The 19,135-nt window shown below is 41.0% G+C and overlaps 1 protein-coding gene across 1 annotated transcript in view; it reads left to right on the forward strand.

The window, feature by feature from the left end:
• The window catches only part of MAU2 (MAU2 sister chromatid cohesion factor), a 26,134-nt gene continuing 6,999 nt past the window's right edge, over nucleotides 1-19,135 (forward strand). Inside the window, exons 1-17 of the mRNA XM_044998631.1 lie at nucleotides 1-390; nucleotides 858-875; nucleotides 1,139-1,204; nucleotides 1,919-2,014; nucleotides 3,721-3,815; nucleotides 5,167-5,194; nucleotides 5,769-5,924; nucleotides 6,149-6,295; nucleotides 7,458-7,548; nucleotides 8,242-8,345; nucleotides 9,658-9,735; nucleotides 10,387-10,452; nucleotides 11,163-11,246; nucleotides 12,314-12,363; nucleotides 12,627-12,704; nucleotides 13,175-13,286; nucleotides 14,484-14,574. Of these exons, the coding sequence (XP_044854566.1) occupies nucleotides 1-390; nucleotides 858-875; nucleotides 1,139-1,204; nucleotides 1,919-2,014; nucleotides 3,721-3,815; nucleotides 5,167-5,194; nucleotides 5,769-5,924; nucleotides 6,149-6,295; nucleotides 7,458-7,548; nucleotides 8,242-8,345; nucleotides 9,658-9,735; nucleotides 10,387-10,452; nucleotides 11,163-11,246; nucleotides 12,314-12,363; nucleotides 12,627-12,704; nucleotides 13,175-13,286; nucleotides 14,484-14,574 (1,750 nt within the window). The remainder of the gene's footprint in view (nucleotides 391-857; nucleotides 876-1,138; nucleotides 1,205-1,918; nucleotides 2,015-3,720; nucleotides 3,816-5,166; nucleotides 5,195-5,768; nucleotides 5,925-6,148; nucleotides 6,296-7,457; nucleotides 7,549-8,241; nucleotides 8,346-9,657; nucleotides 9,736-10,386; nucleotides 10,453-11,162; nucleotides 11,247-12,313; nucleotides 12,364-12,626; nucleotides 12,705-13,174; nucleotides 13,287-14,483; nucleotides 14,575-19,135) is intronic.

Here is a 19,135-nt window from a genome sequence, read left to right on the forward strand (position 1 = left end):
ATGGCGGCGGTAGCTGCGGGTGGTTCGGGCTCGGCGGCCGGGGCGGCCCCTCAGCAGCAGCAGCCGCCGCCGCAGCAGGCGGCGGGGGGCGCGGCGGGCTCGGGCTCCGGAGAGGCCGGCGGGGGCGGCGCTGGGGCCGGGGCGGGCTCGGGCGGCGGGGCCGGGCCCGGAGGCGGGGGCGAGTCGTGGTACCTGGCGCTGCTGGGCCTGGCCGAGCACTTCCGCACGTCGAGCCCGCCCAAGGTGCGGCTGTGCGTGCACTGCCTGCAGGCCGTGCTGCCCCGCAAGCCGCCGGCCCGCATGGAGGCCCGCACCCACCTGCAGCTGGGCTCCGTGCTCTACCACCACACCCGCAACGGGGACCAGGCCCGCGGGCACCTCGAGAAGGCGGTGAGCGGCGGCGGCGGCGCAGGCCGGGGGTAGCGGGCCCCAGAGGAGGCAGTGAGTGAGTGGGGGGGGGCTGGGGGAGGACACTTGGGGCAGGAGAGTGGGGTCCTGCAGGGTGCCCACGGGTGGAGGCTGACGGCCACTCACCACAGCTCTCCCTGCACTGGTGACCAGCTCCCTGAATGGGAGTCAGGCTGCTCTCCCCGTCTCTGCCCCAGCCAGCTCGTGACTTGGTGCCCTACTGAGCAGGGGGGCAGGCTGGTGTGGAGATGTTTTGGGTGGACAGAGTGAAAGGTTTCATGCCATGGAGGGAGCCCGTGCTGACTCCTTGATTGAGGCCCACAAGCCATGTTCTGTTTACCAGAGAAATTGTAGAGTGAGAGAATGGGTGGCCGTGGGGCAGTTTCTTAAATTAACCCCTTAGTATTGTTGACCATGCACTAACTACTGTAATCTGTCTTCTCTTTCAGTGGTTGATATCACAACAAGTATCCTTTCCTGACCATCTGACCATAGAACTTTAACAGCTGAAAAATCACTTTTATAGTCTGGATTTAATGTGAAATATTTCGGCAAACATAACTGGCCAGAGTGAATCTGTTCCATTATTTTGTAGGTAGTTATCACCAATTTCCAGACATGGGGCTTCTTTCTTAAATTTTTAAGCTTTGACTTGGCATATTGAGCATTGATTGGCGGATTAATACTTACTGCAACAAAGTTAATATTTGCTTAACTCTGATGATGCTAGATTCCACAGTTTGAAGATGTTAAATTTGAAGCAGCAAGCCTTCTGTCTGAACTGTACTGTCAAGAGGTAAGTGTATTGAGGCTGCTCCTAAAAAATATGGTACTTTGCTGATCATAAATGCCCTGTCAAGGGATGAAGGGTTTTTGACAATTAACATATATATATATTTTTTTGTATAGAACCACCACATGAGCACACATCAGTTACAACATACTCCTGATTATGGGTGATCTCTGTTGCAAAAAGCTTAATTTATAGTGAAGTAATATGGAAGTTCCGAGGTGTTTCAATATATCACGTTATGCTGGTTGCAATTACTGTTACAATTAAGTTCTGTGATAAAATGAGTTTACTATCCTTACTTATTCCATTAGTCATGGAGGAAAAGACAGGCTAACTTTTTTGGAGTTGCCTGAGATACTTTTGTTATGTGCCTTAAATGTTTTGGATTAGATTTACTAAAAGGCTTTTAAAAGGGGTCTTCAGTTTTTTCAAGCAAGCCCATTTGTGTTCTCTAGTATGCATTTTTGTGTGTGTATGAAGGGTTATATGAGTGTGCAGATGGATTTATTTACTAATATTGTTCAGCACATCTTTAGAGGACTGCAAATTTGATTACTCATGTCAATGTTTGTTTTCAATTTTGTTTTCTTGCTTTAAGACTTTTAAATTGAGACCAAACCAGAATATCTTTCATTAAATCTCACTGCTTTTAGTGCTGAAGATTCCTTATATAGGTTTGTTTTACTATTGAATTTAAGGTACATATTTTTATTTCAGAATTCAGTTGATGCAGCAAAGCCTTTGTTGCGTAAAGCCATCCAGATTTCACAGCAGACTCCGTACTGGCACTGTAGACTACTTTTTCAGCTTGCCGTAAGTATTGTTCAGGTGACTTATAAAGCTGCATAAAAGGACTATGAAAATGGCAAGAAGAAAGTATAATGCACTTGTAAATTTCTAGATTTTTGCAAAGAGGAGAGAATACTTCTGTATTACTGCAGACACACCAAGGCTTGGGTGTCTGTCTCTTGATAAAGTGGCTGGGACTAGTGGATAGACTGAATTATCGAGTGTGCTTCATGTTGTACTATTGCGATAGACTTCAAATGGAGTCTAATAGAGGCCTCCTTGCCTGCATAAGTGATGATGTGGCTGGCGGAGAAGGGAGGGTGGGATCCTCAGGATTTTAGCAGGGACATGGAATCCTGAGAAAAGGTGGAAGAATCCCCTTCAAAATGTACATAAAATAGAAACCTCCCCATAAAGCCTGACTGGATAGAATAGTGAGTTTCCTACCTGAGGGTGGTGTGATAGAAGTCTGGGTTCCACTGTTTTCCACTTCTCCTAACATCCACAGCAGAACTGGGTTAGAAAAAGAACAATCTTGGAATTAGGTTTGCTTGACATCTTGTCCTTACTTTTGTTGTCCATGTGTTCAGAGAATACTTCTTAACCTATCTATAGGGTATCCCAGCCTGTTAAGATTAGGAGCACATCATATCATCCAAAGAGTTTACAGGCTACTAAGCAGTGAGAGAGGCAGGTCATTCTCTCTGCTGGACCTGTACAGTCAAGAGAGCATTGTTCAGCAATATCTCTTCCAAGATGTGCCTTTTCTCAGCAGCCTGTTAGATATGCAGAATACAGTGAAGGCTGTTTGATAAGAATTGAGGGAATTGCTCTTTAGAGGCACTTTCTTTCAAAGGGAGCTTGCCAGACTATTCTCTTGAAGGATGTGTTAACATTCACCTTTACTCTTCTTCTTCCCCGTTCTGTATAGGCTCAAGCAAATAGTAACAACTTATTTCCTTGAAAATGACTCATCTGTATAATTTGAGTTGAGATTTTGAGAGCCTTGCACTTCTGTCAATTAAGGGACACGTGTTTACCTATCAGTGAGTTGTATGTGTACTTATAGGAAGCTTAACCTCCAGTTATATTCTGTGCTTCTGTGAAGGATTCTTCTTACAACCCCCAAATATGTTGCTGGTATTGTGACATGTTTCTTTCTAGCTTCTTTCTGATCAAAAGGCCTGAATTCTTTATTCTGTTATACATTTCACTGAGATGAATTGGCTTTCTGGCTGGAGATTGGGAAAATTCCAATTTCAAAAACTAAGGATACATCACAAAAAAACCTACCCCATTCTTCTTCCCTGGCCTGGAGCATTGAATATCAGGTGGTGCTCACTGACTTTATGATAGTGCCTTCCCTGCCAAAGGAACCACTGCTATTGACGGTACGTTAGGTTTAGATTAGGCTATATGTAGAATAGACCACCTCTACTTTATAGTAACTTGGATAAGTGTAAAAAAAAAATGTTTTGAAGGGGATTTTCTCTGAAATGTTGAAGACTTTTTTTCAGAAGAGGAATAGGAAAGGTTTCCTGAAAAGGCCTTCTGTTGTGTAAAGAACTCGTATTAAGCAGTTGTATCAAATTTTAATTTCATAACAAAATATCCAATTATTGTAACAGGAGTATGTACCTAGAGCAAAAAAGAGAAAAAACAAACCCATAACTGGAAGTTTGAGTCATTAAAATGCTAGCTTGAAAACTAACTTTTTTTTTTCTCTTCAGCAACTTCACACACTTGAAAAAGATTTGGTATCTGCATGTGACCTTCTAGGAGTTGGAGCAGAATATGCCCGGGTAGTAGGATCAGAATATACCAGGTATGTTTCCTTCACCTACCTCTTCTAATTTATTCTAATTTACATAGAGACACTGGTTGCAAATGAGCTTCTGTAAATCCATCATAATCAAACCAGTACTTCTCATGTATTCTCTCTCTCTCTCTCTCTTTCTCTCTCTCTCTCTCTCTCTCTCTCTCTCTCTCTCTCTCTCTCAAATCTGAGTCTCTTGCCCATCCAAGGCTCCTTTTAGCAGAAAACAAACACCAGCACTCTGCACCAAAGCAGAGCCTTTTTCTTAAACAGAACTTTGTTTGCCTTCCTCATCTACTCAAATCTTCCCAACATGTAGGCTTTAGCCTTTGGCTCCCCTGCAGATGGGGACCTTTCAAGGCCTAGATACAGACCTAAAGCCTCAGACTCTTTCATTCCCCGGCACTGTGATTTGGGCTCCTTTTTCCAACTTTAAACTTGCCATCGTCTTCTAGCTCTGGCAGGACCCTTATTGCGCTTTGAGTGGAGCCCCAGAGATGGAGGACAATGGGTGTTTTCTATGGTTTGGTTCATAAACAGCAAAAGTTTGATTAAACCCTCTTCTCCCATCCCACATATTGTCTTATAATTTACCTTATGTTGTGTCTTTTACGTCAAAAGTACTCTAAAGTCTGTGCTGCCACCACTGGGGTGGCCGCACCCAGCCAGTGACACAACATGCTGCACAGTGATGAGGGAGGACAAAATTTGACCAAGGATACCTGTGCTCTGATAAATAGGACCATGGAATGATGGAAAGATCTCATTTCAAAGGCCCTCACACGATAGATTGCATGGACTTCATTTACCATGAAAGGGTGAAGGGTGGAGTTGGATCTACTAGACCAGGGATAGGCAACCTATGGCACACGTGCCAAAGGCAGCACACAAGCTGATTTTCAGTGGTACTCACACTGCCCAGGTCCTGGCCACCGGTCTGGAGGGCTCTGTATTTTAATTTAATTTTAAATGAAGCGTCTTAAATATTTTTAAAAAACCTTATTTACTTTACATCCATCAATAGTTTAGTTATATATTATAGACTTATAGAAAGAAACCTTCTAAAAACGTTAAAATGTATACAGGCACGTGAAACTTTAAATTAGAGTGAATAAATGAAGACTTGGCACACCACTTCTGAAAGGTTGCCAACCCCTGTACTAGACTTTTGACCCAGCGACCTAGGGAGTCTTAGCATTATAAGTGTGATGCTTATACCAATAGCTTATTTCCTCTGGCCTGGTGTAGTCCGTGCTGAAAAGATCTGTAGCAGTCTCTTACCTTGAGTTTTCTCTCATGAGTGTATCTTGTTCAGTATTGTACCTTCTTAGAGCTGTGACACGGTTTTGTTTTATTTCAGGGCACTGTTTCTGCTAAGTAAAGGGATGGTAAGTTGGATATATTTAAGTGTAACAAAAGTTAATACTGTTACTTCAGTTCATACACTTTATAGGGACGAAATAAGGCTATTGGTCTTGAAATTGTCTTGTTTGAATGTGTGTTGTGTGCCTTCCTTGTGCCAAGCATATTCTGCTTCATTTCCGTAAGCAAGCACGATGTTTGAAATGCACCTGAAATCTGCCCATTGGCATGCAGGATTTTTATGTAGTTCAATGTCTTGCCTGCTCATAATACACAAGTATAATACACATAACACACAAGTAATTTCATGAAGAAATCAAGCACCGTTAGGTAGGCGTATCTCAGATTAGCGAAGTTGATTATAATCTGCGAAGAAGCCCTTTTGTGATGCAAGATAAAAGGTCCAGTAACATATAATGACCAATTCTTTTTTTAAAAAGGGTGCCTTTAAAGTTAACATCTTAAGTCTACATTTAGGGACTTAAATAAATCACACTCAACATTCAAAAGGGAAGAGCACTCAACAGCTTCGACTCAGCTTCACTGAGCATTTAGGCTGTTGGTTCTGCACTGTTTATACACGTAATGCTTTTCTTATAGCTTCTTCTAATGGAACGGAAACTGCAGGAAGTGCACCCGCTCCTTACTTTGTGCGGACAGATAGTTGAAAACTGGCAAGGAAATCCCATCCAGAAAGAATCATTGCGGGTATTCTTCTTGGTGCTGCAGGTGACTCATTACCTGGATGCTGGGCAGGTATGTGATGATTCTGCAAAGTTACATGTTTGGGAGTCAGGGAAAGATTCCTGTCAAAAAGGCTGTGGTGTGTTGTGTTGTGAAATTACTGCATCAGCTTAAAGTAGACTAAACCCTTTAAGGCAAGGACTGTTAACTGGTTGGCATGTTTACTGAACTATATACATATTCAAGTGTTGTCCCAGATGGCATGACCTGTGTCTAATATGAATCAACTTTCACAGGTGAAAAGTGTGAAACCATGTCTGAAGCAGCTGCAGCAGTGCATTCAGACCATATCGACTCTTCATGACGATGAAATTCTACCCAGCAACCCAGCAGATCTCTTTCACTGGCTGCCGAAGGAGCACATGTGTGTGCTGGTCTACCTGGTGAGAAGCTTTGTTTTACTTGAACGGACATTAACTGATGAGGTATGGGATAAATGTGCTCATTTCATGTCAGGATGGACCTTGTATCCAGAGTATGATCCAGTGTACAAGCACTTTAATTCTTTAAATGGTTGTGGATTTTGCCATTGTTATGTATGGACTGAATGCACAGTACAGAGCAAAGAGTTTTTACTTCTGCCCTCCTACATGTACATAGTTCTTCTTATCTAATGCTTGACCCTTGCTCTCCACAGGGATCAAAAAGATGCAGTTCATCCTGTAAGTTCAAACTTACTGAGGTCAGAGTATGGTGACTTACATGGCTTAAAACAACCAGCAGATGGCAAACATGGTCTGAAAGAATTGGCTAGGAGAGTTTGCCATTCTGCACCCTGTTGTAGTGTGTTTTTAAATAGTGTTTTTTAATGCAATAGCCTTTTGCTTCTAGAAACCAGAGTGGTCACAAGTAAGCATGAATCTGGTACTCTCGAATTTAGTTCCTAGTGGTCCAAGTCACCACATGGTAAGCTGCAATTGGCAATCAAGGTCTTTTAAATAGCAGTGGATGTCCTATATTGTGGGAGACTCAGCTTGGAAGAGCAGTTAATTTACATGGAAGTTTAATAATCTATGGAGTTTTGCTCCAGAAAGTGACTTTGTAAAGATGGCATCATGATCATTGTGTTAATTTCCAGATCGATCATCCCTGCCAACTAAACCTGGGATCTGAAAGTCGTGCTGTTTTTTCTAGCTTGTCCATAATCACCGGTAATAAAGGTTTTTCAGGCTCCGTGTTGCTTTGTTGTACTTCTACCATTAGCTTCAAATTCTGGTCTGTGACACCTGTGCAACTTTTTATTCCCCTCAGTCATGGCAGCATTTAAAGGAGTTGTACAAGAAGCCCTGAAAATTAAACCTAATTAACAATGGCATCGTTACATGAGCCAAGTAGAATCCAGTTCATTCTCCTAGAGCTATGTTGGTTCTTCATGACTGACAGTGGCAGAAGCTTATTTTTTTAACAAAGCAAGGAGATATGACTCCATGTGCCTGAAAATACTTAACTAGACTAGATTTCAGTTTGATGATTTAAATTGTTTTGACTTCAGTTCTGGAGTGTGGCATTAGACTTTCAGATCCTCTTTCTTATGTTCTGTGGCAGGTGACGGTGATGCATTCCATGCAAGCAGGATACCTGGAGAAGGCACAAAAGTACACAGACAAAGCACTCATGCAGCTAGAAAAGCTAAAAAGTAAGTATGGGGGTTAAAACTTTTGATGAGTTGCAAGGCACCTTTATCTGGTGCTAACATAAAAATACCAAAAAATGCAGTCTGTCTGCAAGAACAGGCACCTCTAATGCTATTGATCTGTTCAGGGTTACTTCCATAAGTATTTGTATGAGGATTTACTGCTCAGCTGTAAGAATTTTGCTCTGGTCTGAAAGTTGGTTTCTTAAGATCTGAGTCCAGAACAGGAATTCTTTCCCCTACATAATTACTGGTTAGCCTGCTGAGTTATGGGAGTACAAAAAGATTAACTTATCAGTTCCTAGCAGTTTTAAAACTGCTTTGTGGAATCTTGGCTATCCAAAACTCTGGACTATTCAAGATCTCACTTATTGGAAGCAAAGTCATGATCCCCAGGGGTTCAGCTAAGTGAACCTTGGATTGCCATTCTTCCCTGATGAAAGGACAATTCTCCTTTTAAAAATAGGCTCACTTCCCCAGTGGCAACTGAAACAGTAGGTCGGAGCAAGCTGGCTTCTCCATTGCCACATAGTTCATACAGACTTCTGCTCAGAAGTCTTCGTGCTGAAGTTATGTTGAACTGTTGGCATGAGGGAAGCTAGCTTTGTAGTAGTTATATGGGGCCTAGGCTGTGGGGTTAGGATGTTATAGTGCTATATAACTTTATTTCCTGAACTACCCTTGCTTCCCTCTTAGTGTTGGACTGCAGTCCTATTTTGTCATCTTTCCAAGTTATTTTGTTGGAACATATTATCATGTGTCGGCTTGTCACGGGGCACAAAGCTACAGCACTGCAGGAGGTAAAACTGTCTTTCCATGCTCATTTAATCTTTTGAATATTCATGAATCATTGCAATAAACGTTAGTTTAAAAATATGGAAATTTAATTTCCAAATAACATGTTCAGACTCTCGCTGGAATCTCAGTAGTCTCAGTGTAACTACTAACATGCATAGCAGTGTCTGGGAATCCTTAAGACGACAAGGTTCTTAAGCCTTGAAATTAAGCTCCCATCTGTACTTCATTTGAGAGCACTTCAGAGATTTTACTCACAGGGTTTTAAAATAGTATAGATTGCTAATGGCCAGAACTGAGTTCCAGATACTTTTCCCTCATCCTCTTTTCTGTCACTCTTAACTCAAACCCATAACTAGAGTTGTCTTCAACTCTTCTTTCCCTTACTTCCACATAGTGTCGACCATGGGGCACTTCAACCTGTGCATATATAAGATCCAACTGTTTCTTTCTACCCATACAGCTAAAACTGTCATCCAGGCTCTCCTCTCCATCCTGATAGTTCATAAAAAATGCAGTTGAAGATTAATTTTCCTTGTTTGTTCCTCTGATCATGTCATCCCCCTTTTGAATCCTTCCACCGGTTCCCCATTCTTTATTTGACTCAAGCTCAGGCATATTGCACTGGCTTTCCCAGCCCTTCCCTACTTTTCTTTGTCTTATTATGTCACCACTGCCTTCTCCCCTCTGATGATAATACTGGTCTCAGCTTCCATTTTGTCCAGTCCTCCCCCAAATGTCTGCATTGTCTTCCATTCCATCCCTTATTTATGAAACATGCTTTCTGAATTGGTCCACTGACCTTTCAAATCGTTTAACACTGCCTACCACAGTGCTTAGAAGAAATTAGCCAAGTAATAGTGCCTAAATAAAGGAGTAGTTGGTGATAGTTCATGGGTGTTTTGTTTTTGTTTTTTTAAACCCTTTGAATAGTTTGTCCCACTTTTCCATCTTTTGCCTGTTGCATGTTGTCTTGGATTGTGAGCTCTTCAGGATAGGACCCATGACTTCATGTGGGTGGATAGTGCCCAGCACATGATAGAATCTACCAAAAAGCAAATAATTCTGAAAACTAACTGGTGCACACATCCCAGTATGGGGAAGAGCGTATACACACTGTATGTAAGGCTTAGCTTGCAGTGTGTCTGGTCTCTGCTTTAAAGGTGCAAGGCATAGCTTAACTTAATTTTGAGCAAAGCACAGCAATAAGCTGAATGGCTCTTACAGTTCAGGCAGTTGGGAAGTGGGGGCAGGCTCAGCCTAGATGTAATAAAGAAATAATTGGTTTAATCTTTTAAAATATTTTTTTTCTAACAGATCTCACAAGTCTGTCAACTCTGCCAGCAATCTCCCAGACTGTTTTCTAATCATGCTGCGCAGCTACATACTCTCCTAGTGAGTACACACTATTACTCTTGAATTTTGGCCTATACATGGCACCATACCTAGAGTTCCACCTTAATTATTACAGATAACTGTTATAGTGATGCAAACCTCAGCCAGTTTTTTGGACTTGCAGCAAGCAAGATCATTTAATCATTTTCTAGAAATCTTGTGAATTGCCTTAATCTGTCTTTTAAGCAAACACCAAGCATTTTGTAATAGCCATAGAACTGTTAACTATTTAAACTCTTCTCCTTTAAAAATATAGCACATTTAAGTCTGGGAGCTTTGCAAGTGAACATCCACAAGGTATATTGTATGCTTTAGGGAATCCAGTTTGGTAACAGAATAAGCATCAGATGATTCATTGTATGTAGAATTTGTATTTTTAATGTTATATGAAACAAATAGATTCTAAGAAGAAATGAACGTTACAATAATGTGATGAGAAGTTGGCAATAGAGGAATTATTAGATCTTAAGTGAACCAAACAAAACTGAGGCTTGGTGGTGTCTGGCATAACACATTAAATTGTTTTCCTGTTAATGCCTCATAACATCAGGATTTAGTGGATCAAACTTGCGACAATCTCCTTTACTTGCAGAATTGCAATTTTGCTACAGTTACTAGAATGCATAGTCTAAAACACACTTTCTTTTACAGGGGCTTTACTGCATTTCTGTTAATTGCATGGACAATGCAGAAGCACAGTTTACTACAGCATTGCGGGTAAGATTTAATGCTAAAACTACTTGCTGTAGCTCTATTAAATGTAGAGGTGGGCACAGAATACTTACCTTCAATTTCTCTAGGGTCTAAGTAACCTTTTAGAAGTGGCCATGGGTATTGCTTTACATCTCCTTGGGTAAGGCAAAGCTATCTTACCCAGTGAAACATCTGAATGGATCATTCCTCTATTCCTGTTGAGAGGGGGAGGATTAAGATTTGGGGGTGGAGGCGCAGAGCCTGAGTGCTTTAATATTATCATTTGTGCTCGCAACAATCTCTCTTTACTAGAATGTGGCGATATCAGAGGACACTGTGCTCAAAGGGCTGGCCTAGCAGTTCTGTCTTACCCAAACTGAGAGCACTTTAATATGAAGAGACATAAGAGAAACTAAGATGAAACAGCAAATTCTTAAGGAGCTTGGAATAATGAAACACAACAAAAAAGCCTCATCACAGGAATGTGTTGTTTAAATGCTGCCGGTCATGTATTTTGCTTTAGAGACTTTTACAGACTGCTGTTGGGTTTAACATTTATTAGCTTCTCAGAAATGAGTTCTGTGTATGAATGCACTTTTGAGTGTCTAGATGACTTGGATCTTCTAGGCTGGGCTATATCTTTGTCTTGTGAGGGCTGTAAACATGTTGCTTAGTAACTAATACCACTCCAGCAATTTCTGGTTTTAGTTTGTGTTTTATATTCTTCTATTTAGCTCACCACACATCAGGAATTGTGGGCATTTATTGTGACAAACCTGGCCAGTGTGTACATCAGGGAAGGCAACAGACATCAAGAGGTATGTGTCTGGCTGCTTCTGATCTGTGGCTTTACAAGGTGCATATTTGCAAGAGGAAAAAAATTTAGGACAGCGCTTTGCTTATTCATTCTTGGTGTGCTTTGCCGGGCAACCACCCATCTGATCAAAGTAGTGTCATTTATTAATAATAATACTTACAGGGGCATGAGGGTATGAGTTGGCCCAGTGCAGACCATTAAAAGACACGAGCATTTTGGATCCTACAGAGAGGGGTGATTTAGATGTCTGAGCACAGCAGTGGGAGTCAGGAACTTGAGTCCTAATCTCAGGCCGGTCAGTGACTCCCTCTGTGATCTTGAGCCAGTCCCTTAATTTGTCCATTTTAGTTTCCATCTGTATCTAAGAGCAATATCTACATTACATGGAGTTTAATGAGAATTAATTAAATGATGGTGAAGTGTTTGGAAATAGACATTTGCAGGTGTTAATTGTTACCCACAGAGGACTGATGAACCAACCCTCTTTCCAAAGAAGTTTACATCAACTGTCAAGTATTTATCATTTGTACAGTAGCATTTGGGTTCTTTAGCAACTTTTCAGAAACAATACTTTCAAATGTTATGCTAAGTCTTTTGTGGACAAATAGTACATTGTCAATTTGAACAAGCAAAAGCATGAAGCACGTTAAAAAGGGAAGCTTGGAGAATGAAAATTAGTCAACTTAATTTTTGGCTAGTGTCAGGTTCTGGTTCTTGTTAGTTAGCAAGATGATTCAGCTTTTGGATTTCAAGCACTCCAGTCATATGTTTCCATTAAAAGTGTTTCCAGTTAAATTTGAAGTTTCATGCTAACACTTACAAAGTCTTAAAAAAAAAAAAATTCTTTATAAACCTGATTTTTAGGGCCAATATTGAGCTGATGGTACCCTTCCAATGTTGGAATTTTCCATCCTGTGTTCTAGCCAGTAACAGCAAATGCTTGCTATGTTTTTTGTATAACTTGTGGCATTCTGCTTTATGTACTGCTCCCATTAAAACTTTTACATCCCATATTGTAAGCTAATATTTGTTAAACAATTTTTTTCCATTTCTGTTTCTTGACTACAGCTTTACAGTTTATTGGAAAGGATAAATCCAGACCACAACTTCCCTGTAAGGTAAGGATTCTGGATATCTTCTAAATGCTGTTTTTGTAAGGGTGTTTTTGCCTTGTAAAATTCTTAAAATAAAAAAAAGCATAGCATGAAAAGCAAGTGATGAGCTTTGATGTCAAGGGGTGCTTACAGTTTTTTCAATCATTGGCGCAAAGAATTATGCTTTGATTATGAAATGTTGGAAAATAAATTCCTAGAATGTATCCTGTATCACGCATCTAATGATTGTAAAACTCCTGGATTTAAGTTTATCGCTTTGTCCCCAGCTCTCACTGTCTCCGAGCAGCTGCTTTCTACATCCGAGGACTGTTCTCCTTCTTCCAAGGAAGATACAATGAAGCAAAGTGAGTGTAAAGTCAGTGCTATTTGGAAGGGGTGAGCGAAAGGGAAAAATGAGACCTCTTCCAGGCCTACCAGAATCCTTCCCTTGAATTTGGCCAGGCTGATTTAATACTTGCTGTTTGTCTAAATAGGATTGACAAACAGTTTAGGGGAATTCCCACAGCTTTGAATTCCTAGTAATGACAATATCTCGCACTGTTCATTGGTAGATCTCAAAAGTGCTTTACATCCCTGTTTTACAGATAGGGACACTGAGGCACACAGAGGGGAAGTGACATGCGCCAGGTGTCGCAACCAGCCGGTGTCAGAGCTGGGAGTAGATTTTAGGTGTCTCAAGTCCCACTATTTGCCTCTTGACTTCCACAGTTAGTCTTTCGGTTCTGGGTTATGGTTATGACATGTTTGTTACATATTAGAAGGAAAGGAGAATGTTTTATAGAATGTTTATTTTATTTTTGTTGTGTTTTGGTAGACGATTTTTGCGAGAGACACTGAAAATGTCAAATGCAGAAGACTTGAACCGATTAACAGCGTGTTCTCTTGTACTCCTGGGTCATATATTCTATGTGTTAGGGAATCACAGGGTAAGCTTTACAGTCTTTAGTATTACTACTGAGACCCTTGTTTTACTTGCTGTTTGCCAAAAAAAATCAGTGGGTTTTGTAAAACTACTCTGTTTTAAGAGTTCCATACATAGCAGTATCCTACCTAAAGTGGGCAGCGTATTGACTTTTCAATTTGTGATTTGCATGTTTAATGGTACATTGACAAAGCAGTGACATTTGCAATCTATTTCAGAAGATTGTATTTTTGTAATGTTTAAAATCACTTGAAAAGAGGATCAAAGTAGAGGAGAAATGGTTTAAACTGGATTGTTTTGGAAAGGATTCTGAATTCAGATCCTCATTTTTTAAAAATTTTTTTAATCCTCATGCTGTGGCAAGCTGATGCATGCCACAGCATGTTTTCCCTGATGTGCCCAGTAGATGTACTCTAATTCCTATTGTGTTGAAAGATCCTAGACCACTTTAGACTATATTTTAGGGGTTACCGTCCTACCTCAGAAACATAGCCATTTCCTGGATTGGAACATATGGCAGCCATTCTGTGGTTATCAAAGTTGTTTCAATTTCAGCAATAACTTAATAGTTGTAATTATTGGCGATTCATGTATTGAAACAAAATCCTTAATAGGTCACTTGCTTTAAAGTTACTTGTCTTAATTGGCCCCTTATATAGTGTAGCTCTTCTTTACATCTGCCATCTCTGTCCTCCTTTGCTTTTCTTATGCAGTAGGGAGCAGTAAACTTTAATTCTGAACTTCCTATATGTACTCTGTCAATCTTTCATACACATAATGTATAGACTGTGTGTTCAGGTGTTTGTACTCTCTTCTAAATAAATCCTGATATCTGGTGCTTGGATTTAGTTTGCTGCAGCAGATCCAGTAACTGATGAAATAACAAAACTGGAGTTATATAGAGGAATTATAATCTCACATGAGATTGGTTCTAATAGCTCAGGAGTGACACTGACTGCCATGTTACTGCATAGGTGAAAATTGCCCTTAGTAGATCTTAACTAATACACGAAAACAGTGTTGGGTTAAGCGTTAACTAGATATTCTATCTGGCGGTGGATATCTTCGGGGGAGAGCTGGGGGGCTGTGAGCATTCCATTGTGACACTTGTTATATAAATTTTATGGGACAGTTTTATATATTTAAGAAAAATATCTGTGGCTACAAAGAGTGTTTGACCTTAATATGCATTCTTGACTAGGAAAGTAATAACATGGTGGTACCAGCCATGCAACTTGCTAGCAAGATCCCAGACATGTCTGTGCAACTATGGTCTTCAGCTCTGCTGCGAGGTAAGTTAGTCAAAGTGTTGCTCCTATATGTTTGTATACAAGACAAGCAGCAAGTTGAGTTCTCAGGACTGGGGAGAAGGGAAAGACCATGCTTTTCGGTTCTAATGCTTACCAAGAAGCTAGTGGCATAAACATCTTATGTACTCAGTTTTTTTAGGAGTGCGTGTGTGTCGAAGATAAGAAATGTTAATTTTCTGACCAGATATGCTCATATTTAAAGTGTGTGGAAATCAAGTGCTTCTTCCAGAGAAGCTCTGCAGGAGAAGCTGGTGGTCAGTCACCTGAATGTCAAAAATCCTGACTATCAGTCTTGCTGTGCAGCAACTCACATATGCTAATGTAGCCTCTCCTTTGCAGCTGTGCACACTTGATGCCCTGATTTTGAGCAGAATGATCTTGGCCAAGATTTTCAAAAGGGACAGGTTGATTTTGAATGTCTAACTTGCCACCTTAAAGGGGCTTGACTTTCAGAAAGGTCTGAGAACCATCCTCTGAAAATCAGCTCCACATAGTGTCTCCAAGTGGGCACCCAAAATCACTAGTCACTTTTTAAATCTTGGTCTTTGGTGCATCATTGGAAGCCTGTAATTTTTAAGAAACTTTTCTCCCACTTTTTCAGACTATTGCACTAGCTCCTAACTGTTCCCACTATCAGCCAACTTGTATGCTGATCTTATTTGCCCAGAAATAACATCACCTGTTAGTCACTAAAGAGGTGCGATTCCCAGAGGAGAAAAAGATCAGGATACATTGGCTGACAGTGGGGACAGTTATGAGCTGGTGCAGCACAGTCTGAAAAAGAGGGGGGAAATGTTTGAGCGGCTTTTCAGTGCCTGATAGCAGAAGTGGTAGTCTCAAATCTTAATGTCACCTTTTCTAGTTCAGCATTGGGGTGCAAGGTGAAAGAAAGGAAAGTAAATTAAACCAGGAGGGAGAGATGGGGGTCAAGTGGGAAAACAAAAAAGTAAACCCCAAGAAAATACCAGATGGATGCTACTGGCTGTTCCAGGAGCCTATTGAATCTTTAACCTTGATACCAGCCCCAGATTTTTGGGATGCCGAGGTCATCCCTGCATGTTTTGCTACAGCAGTAGAATCACTAACACCTGCAGTTCATAATATCTCTTCATGAACATCTTGCAAAAGGGGTGGGAGAGAATCTTGTATTGCTCTCTAGCAATCCCATGTGGCTAGCACAAGAGCAGCGTTAAATTAATCCAGAGAGAGGTTGATCTAGTTCTTGACTAGAAAAGCAGGTTAGCCTGCTGCGAGGGTGAATGAATAGGCAGGATTCTAGAGGATGTTTTCTCCTTGTATGTAGTTGATTCTCTCACAGAGTATCCCTTTTTCAACATTATTCTCTGTGCTTCACCCTGTCCTGTGTCCTGGATACTGCAAGCATTGATTGTTTCAGTTCATAGTTTCTGCTGCTATCAGAGTGTTCATAAATAGGGCAGGGGAGACTGTTATACCACATCATACATAAATATCATTTAATTTGACTTCCACAAGACCCAGGATGCTTTGTACAAATGTTGACTAGTTTCTTGGCAGACAGTGTTAATGCTACAGTTGACTTACCCTGCAGCTTCAATTTAATATAGTCGTGTTACTACAAAAACTGTGCTGCACATTAAGCTCTGCAGGCAAGAAAGGCCAGACTCACATTCTCGTGTTTTCCTGCTGCTTTGGTTAAAAATGTCTTCTGTGCAATTGTATGTGAGTGTCGCTCTTGTGTGAGGCCTGTTGATAGCCCTGGAGACCGACACCCTCAATTTATCCACAGTCCGGGTGCAATATAAGCTTCCCCCCCACTGTCCCATCAGTGTGCCTTATTCAGGCCTTGGAGAGACCTCGAGTGGAGAGGGGAACTCTGTCTCAATGGCTATTACCTGTTGGGACTGCCTAGAAGAGGTCCACTTTTTCTTGATGTGGATACTTGTCCATTAGTAACTAGCCTGTGACCCACTAATTTACTGCAAATAGATTGCTGAACAGTCAGCCATGTGATGATAGCATTTTTTCAGTCACTAGTCACCTGGATTAAGATTTTCCTCTTTTTGCAGTCCTTGTATGTGGTTACAGGTCTTTCATAAAGTTTCTTTCAAGGAAATGGCAGTCACCTTGAAATAGATTAAAGCTCTTCAGTAATGGGGGATGACAGCGCCATACACATGGACAGTTTGTGGAATTGCTCATACTGAAAAAACAGCCCTGGGTTAGTACACTAGAATGGGACAAAATATTTAGGAGTCAAATCAGTATGATGGCAAAATACACCACACAGAGGCTCTTTATCTTGGCACTGTCATCCTGGTAGTGTGTATATATATATTTTTAAACAATTAAGATGTCTAAGGGAGAGCTTGATTTCTAATAAGTATCGTATTCACTGCGGGATAACACTGCTTCAGGTTTCTGATAATAGAAGATATAAACATTCTTCTTTTTGCTTAACTGAAGATTCATTATGCATAATGATAGCTGCCTATTTAGCCCAGGTTTCCCTTTTGGACCACAAAAAAATGCAACTTTACTTCATAAATTCCTCCTGTGTTCACTTCTTAGAATTGCTGATGAAAAAGCACTTGGCTACTAGTCACTGAGAGTACCCTGGCAAAATGGACGTATAAAGGGCAGATTGGCACCCTTAAGAGCTGTCCCTTCAGAGCATTTTGAAACTTCACACTACTACTAACACTGCAGCGCTCCTGCCTACCTTTGACCTTTTTCTACATCTCTTCCTACTTGCTCAGCTTGTCTAGCACGGGCCTCCTCGTCATCACTTTTCATGATGTTCCCTCTGTTTGGGGTGAGAGCCTTCTTCACTGCAGTTCCTTGCATTGGGAACAGCCGTGTTGTATTTCTGGGCCTCAGTGATTTCTCCATCTGTCTTCAATTTGCATTTGAAAACTTACATTTTTCTCTTGTGAACACAGATTCAGTTAACTTCAGCTGTATTTTAACTTTGGAGGTTGAATATGGTTTAGCTGAAACTACCTATTGAAATACTATACTGAGAACCCATATTGTGTGTGCACCAACTTCCATCCTGCTTAAGAGTTGTCATAGTGATAAGAATTTTCTGTATAAACAGAGATATTTAGTGTTGAAACAAAGTTCTTCAGTCACCCAGTATTAGAGCAGCCTGCAAAATCAAATGGATTGTGTATGCTGTTTGGGGTTGAGGGAGAGACTGGCAAGCATCTTTGGCAGAAACTGATCTTGGGAAAGGCAGACTCCAAAGTGGGTAGTGCCTGGGATGTGAAGTGAAGGCAGCTATGACTGCTTTCCCCAAGCAGTGCCAACAAGAGGCTAATGACAGATGCGGAGAGAGACAAAGCTACTAGAAGGGGCACTAGGCACCGTGACTCCTGTATGCAAAGTGCTACTGTCCCCCACCAGACAGCGCTTCGTAATGTGAGAGCGAGAATTGTGTTGTGAGGCTCTTTTGGCGCAAATCTGAACTAAAAAGGGATGGACTAGTTTAAATGAGCAAACATTACATAGGGTGAGACTGATGCCAAGTTTCAGCCAGTAGTGAATTAAAACAGTGCAATTTTAAAGCTCCATAAAATTTGGGTTTTGTAATAGCAAATTATAACTCAACTTCTATTAAAATCAGCACTACTGTCAGGTGAATATAATTCCTTGTAATTACCAAGACATGCAGTCACACACTTTTTTCCCAATAGGTGGCACTGTAAACTAGACACACTGTCAAAGGTTGACAACAAGCAGGTGTTTTCTGTTCAAGTAAAAATTACTGGTCCTTGTTGAGCTACTGGTGTATTGTCCAGAGAGGTTGAAAATAAAAAGAGAATAAATGTTGAGAGGAGCACAAATAAAAGTTTTGAAACAGGGAAAGATGACAGACTGTTCAGCAAAAGTGACACTTTCTCCTCCCCTCTCATTGTGCAGAATAGAACAGTGCAATAGTGGAGAATGTGAGATGTGGCTGGTGTAACAGCATCAAGTATTTTAGGCATATTTTGTTAAATATTCTATAAGATAACAAATATTTAAGATTAATCTGCCCTCAGATGCAAGTGTGCAGTTCCTACTGAAGGGAGGGAGTACCCTATAAGGGTAGAAGTTAGCACCAAATGTAACTTTTGGCCGTTTTGGTCCAGTTCTGCCTGATCTTGCCTTTCCATTAAGTAGCTGAGGTAAAAGCACTTGGAGTACATCTTGTCATGGTCGTTATCACAGAGTCCTTTAGAATGAGTTGTAGACTATAAGAAAAGTAAATGTTTGTTATGAAGGGCCACCGGTTGCAAACTTACCTTTCTGTCTGAACGATCTACCAGCTATCGCTGCAGGTATCACCCAGTGTTACCAGGATTGAAAGGGGGAGTGTTTTCTATCTTTTCAGTTTGTTTACTTTGTGCAGTACACAGTACTTAGGCTGGAAACCTTGGGAGTTAAGTGTCAAACTCCCACTGAATGGTGGTAGAATTTAAGAGCCTAATTCCCCTGGATCCCTTTGAAAATTCCAGGCTTTGGCCTGGTCTGCACTAAAAGTTAGGTCCACCCAGCTACATCACTCATGGGTATGAAA

The sequence above is a fragment of the Mauremys mutica genome, chromosome 24 (assembly GCF_020497125.1).
Source record: "Mauremys mutica isolate MM-2020 ecotype Southern chromosome 24, ASM2049712v1, whole genome shotgun sequence".
NCBI lineage: Eukaryota > Metazoa > Chordata > Testudines > Geoemydidae > Mauremys > Mauremys mutica.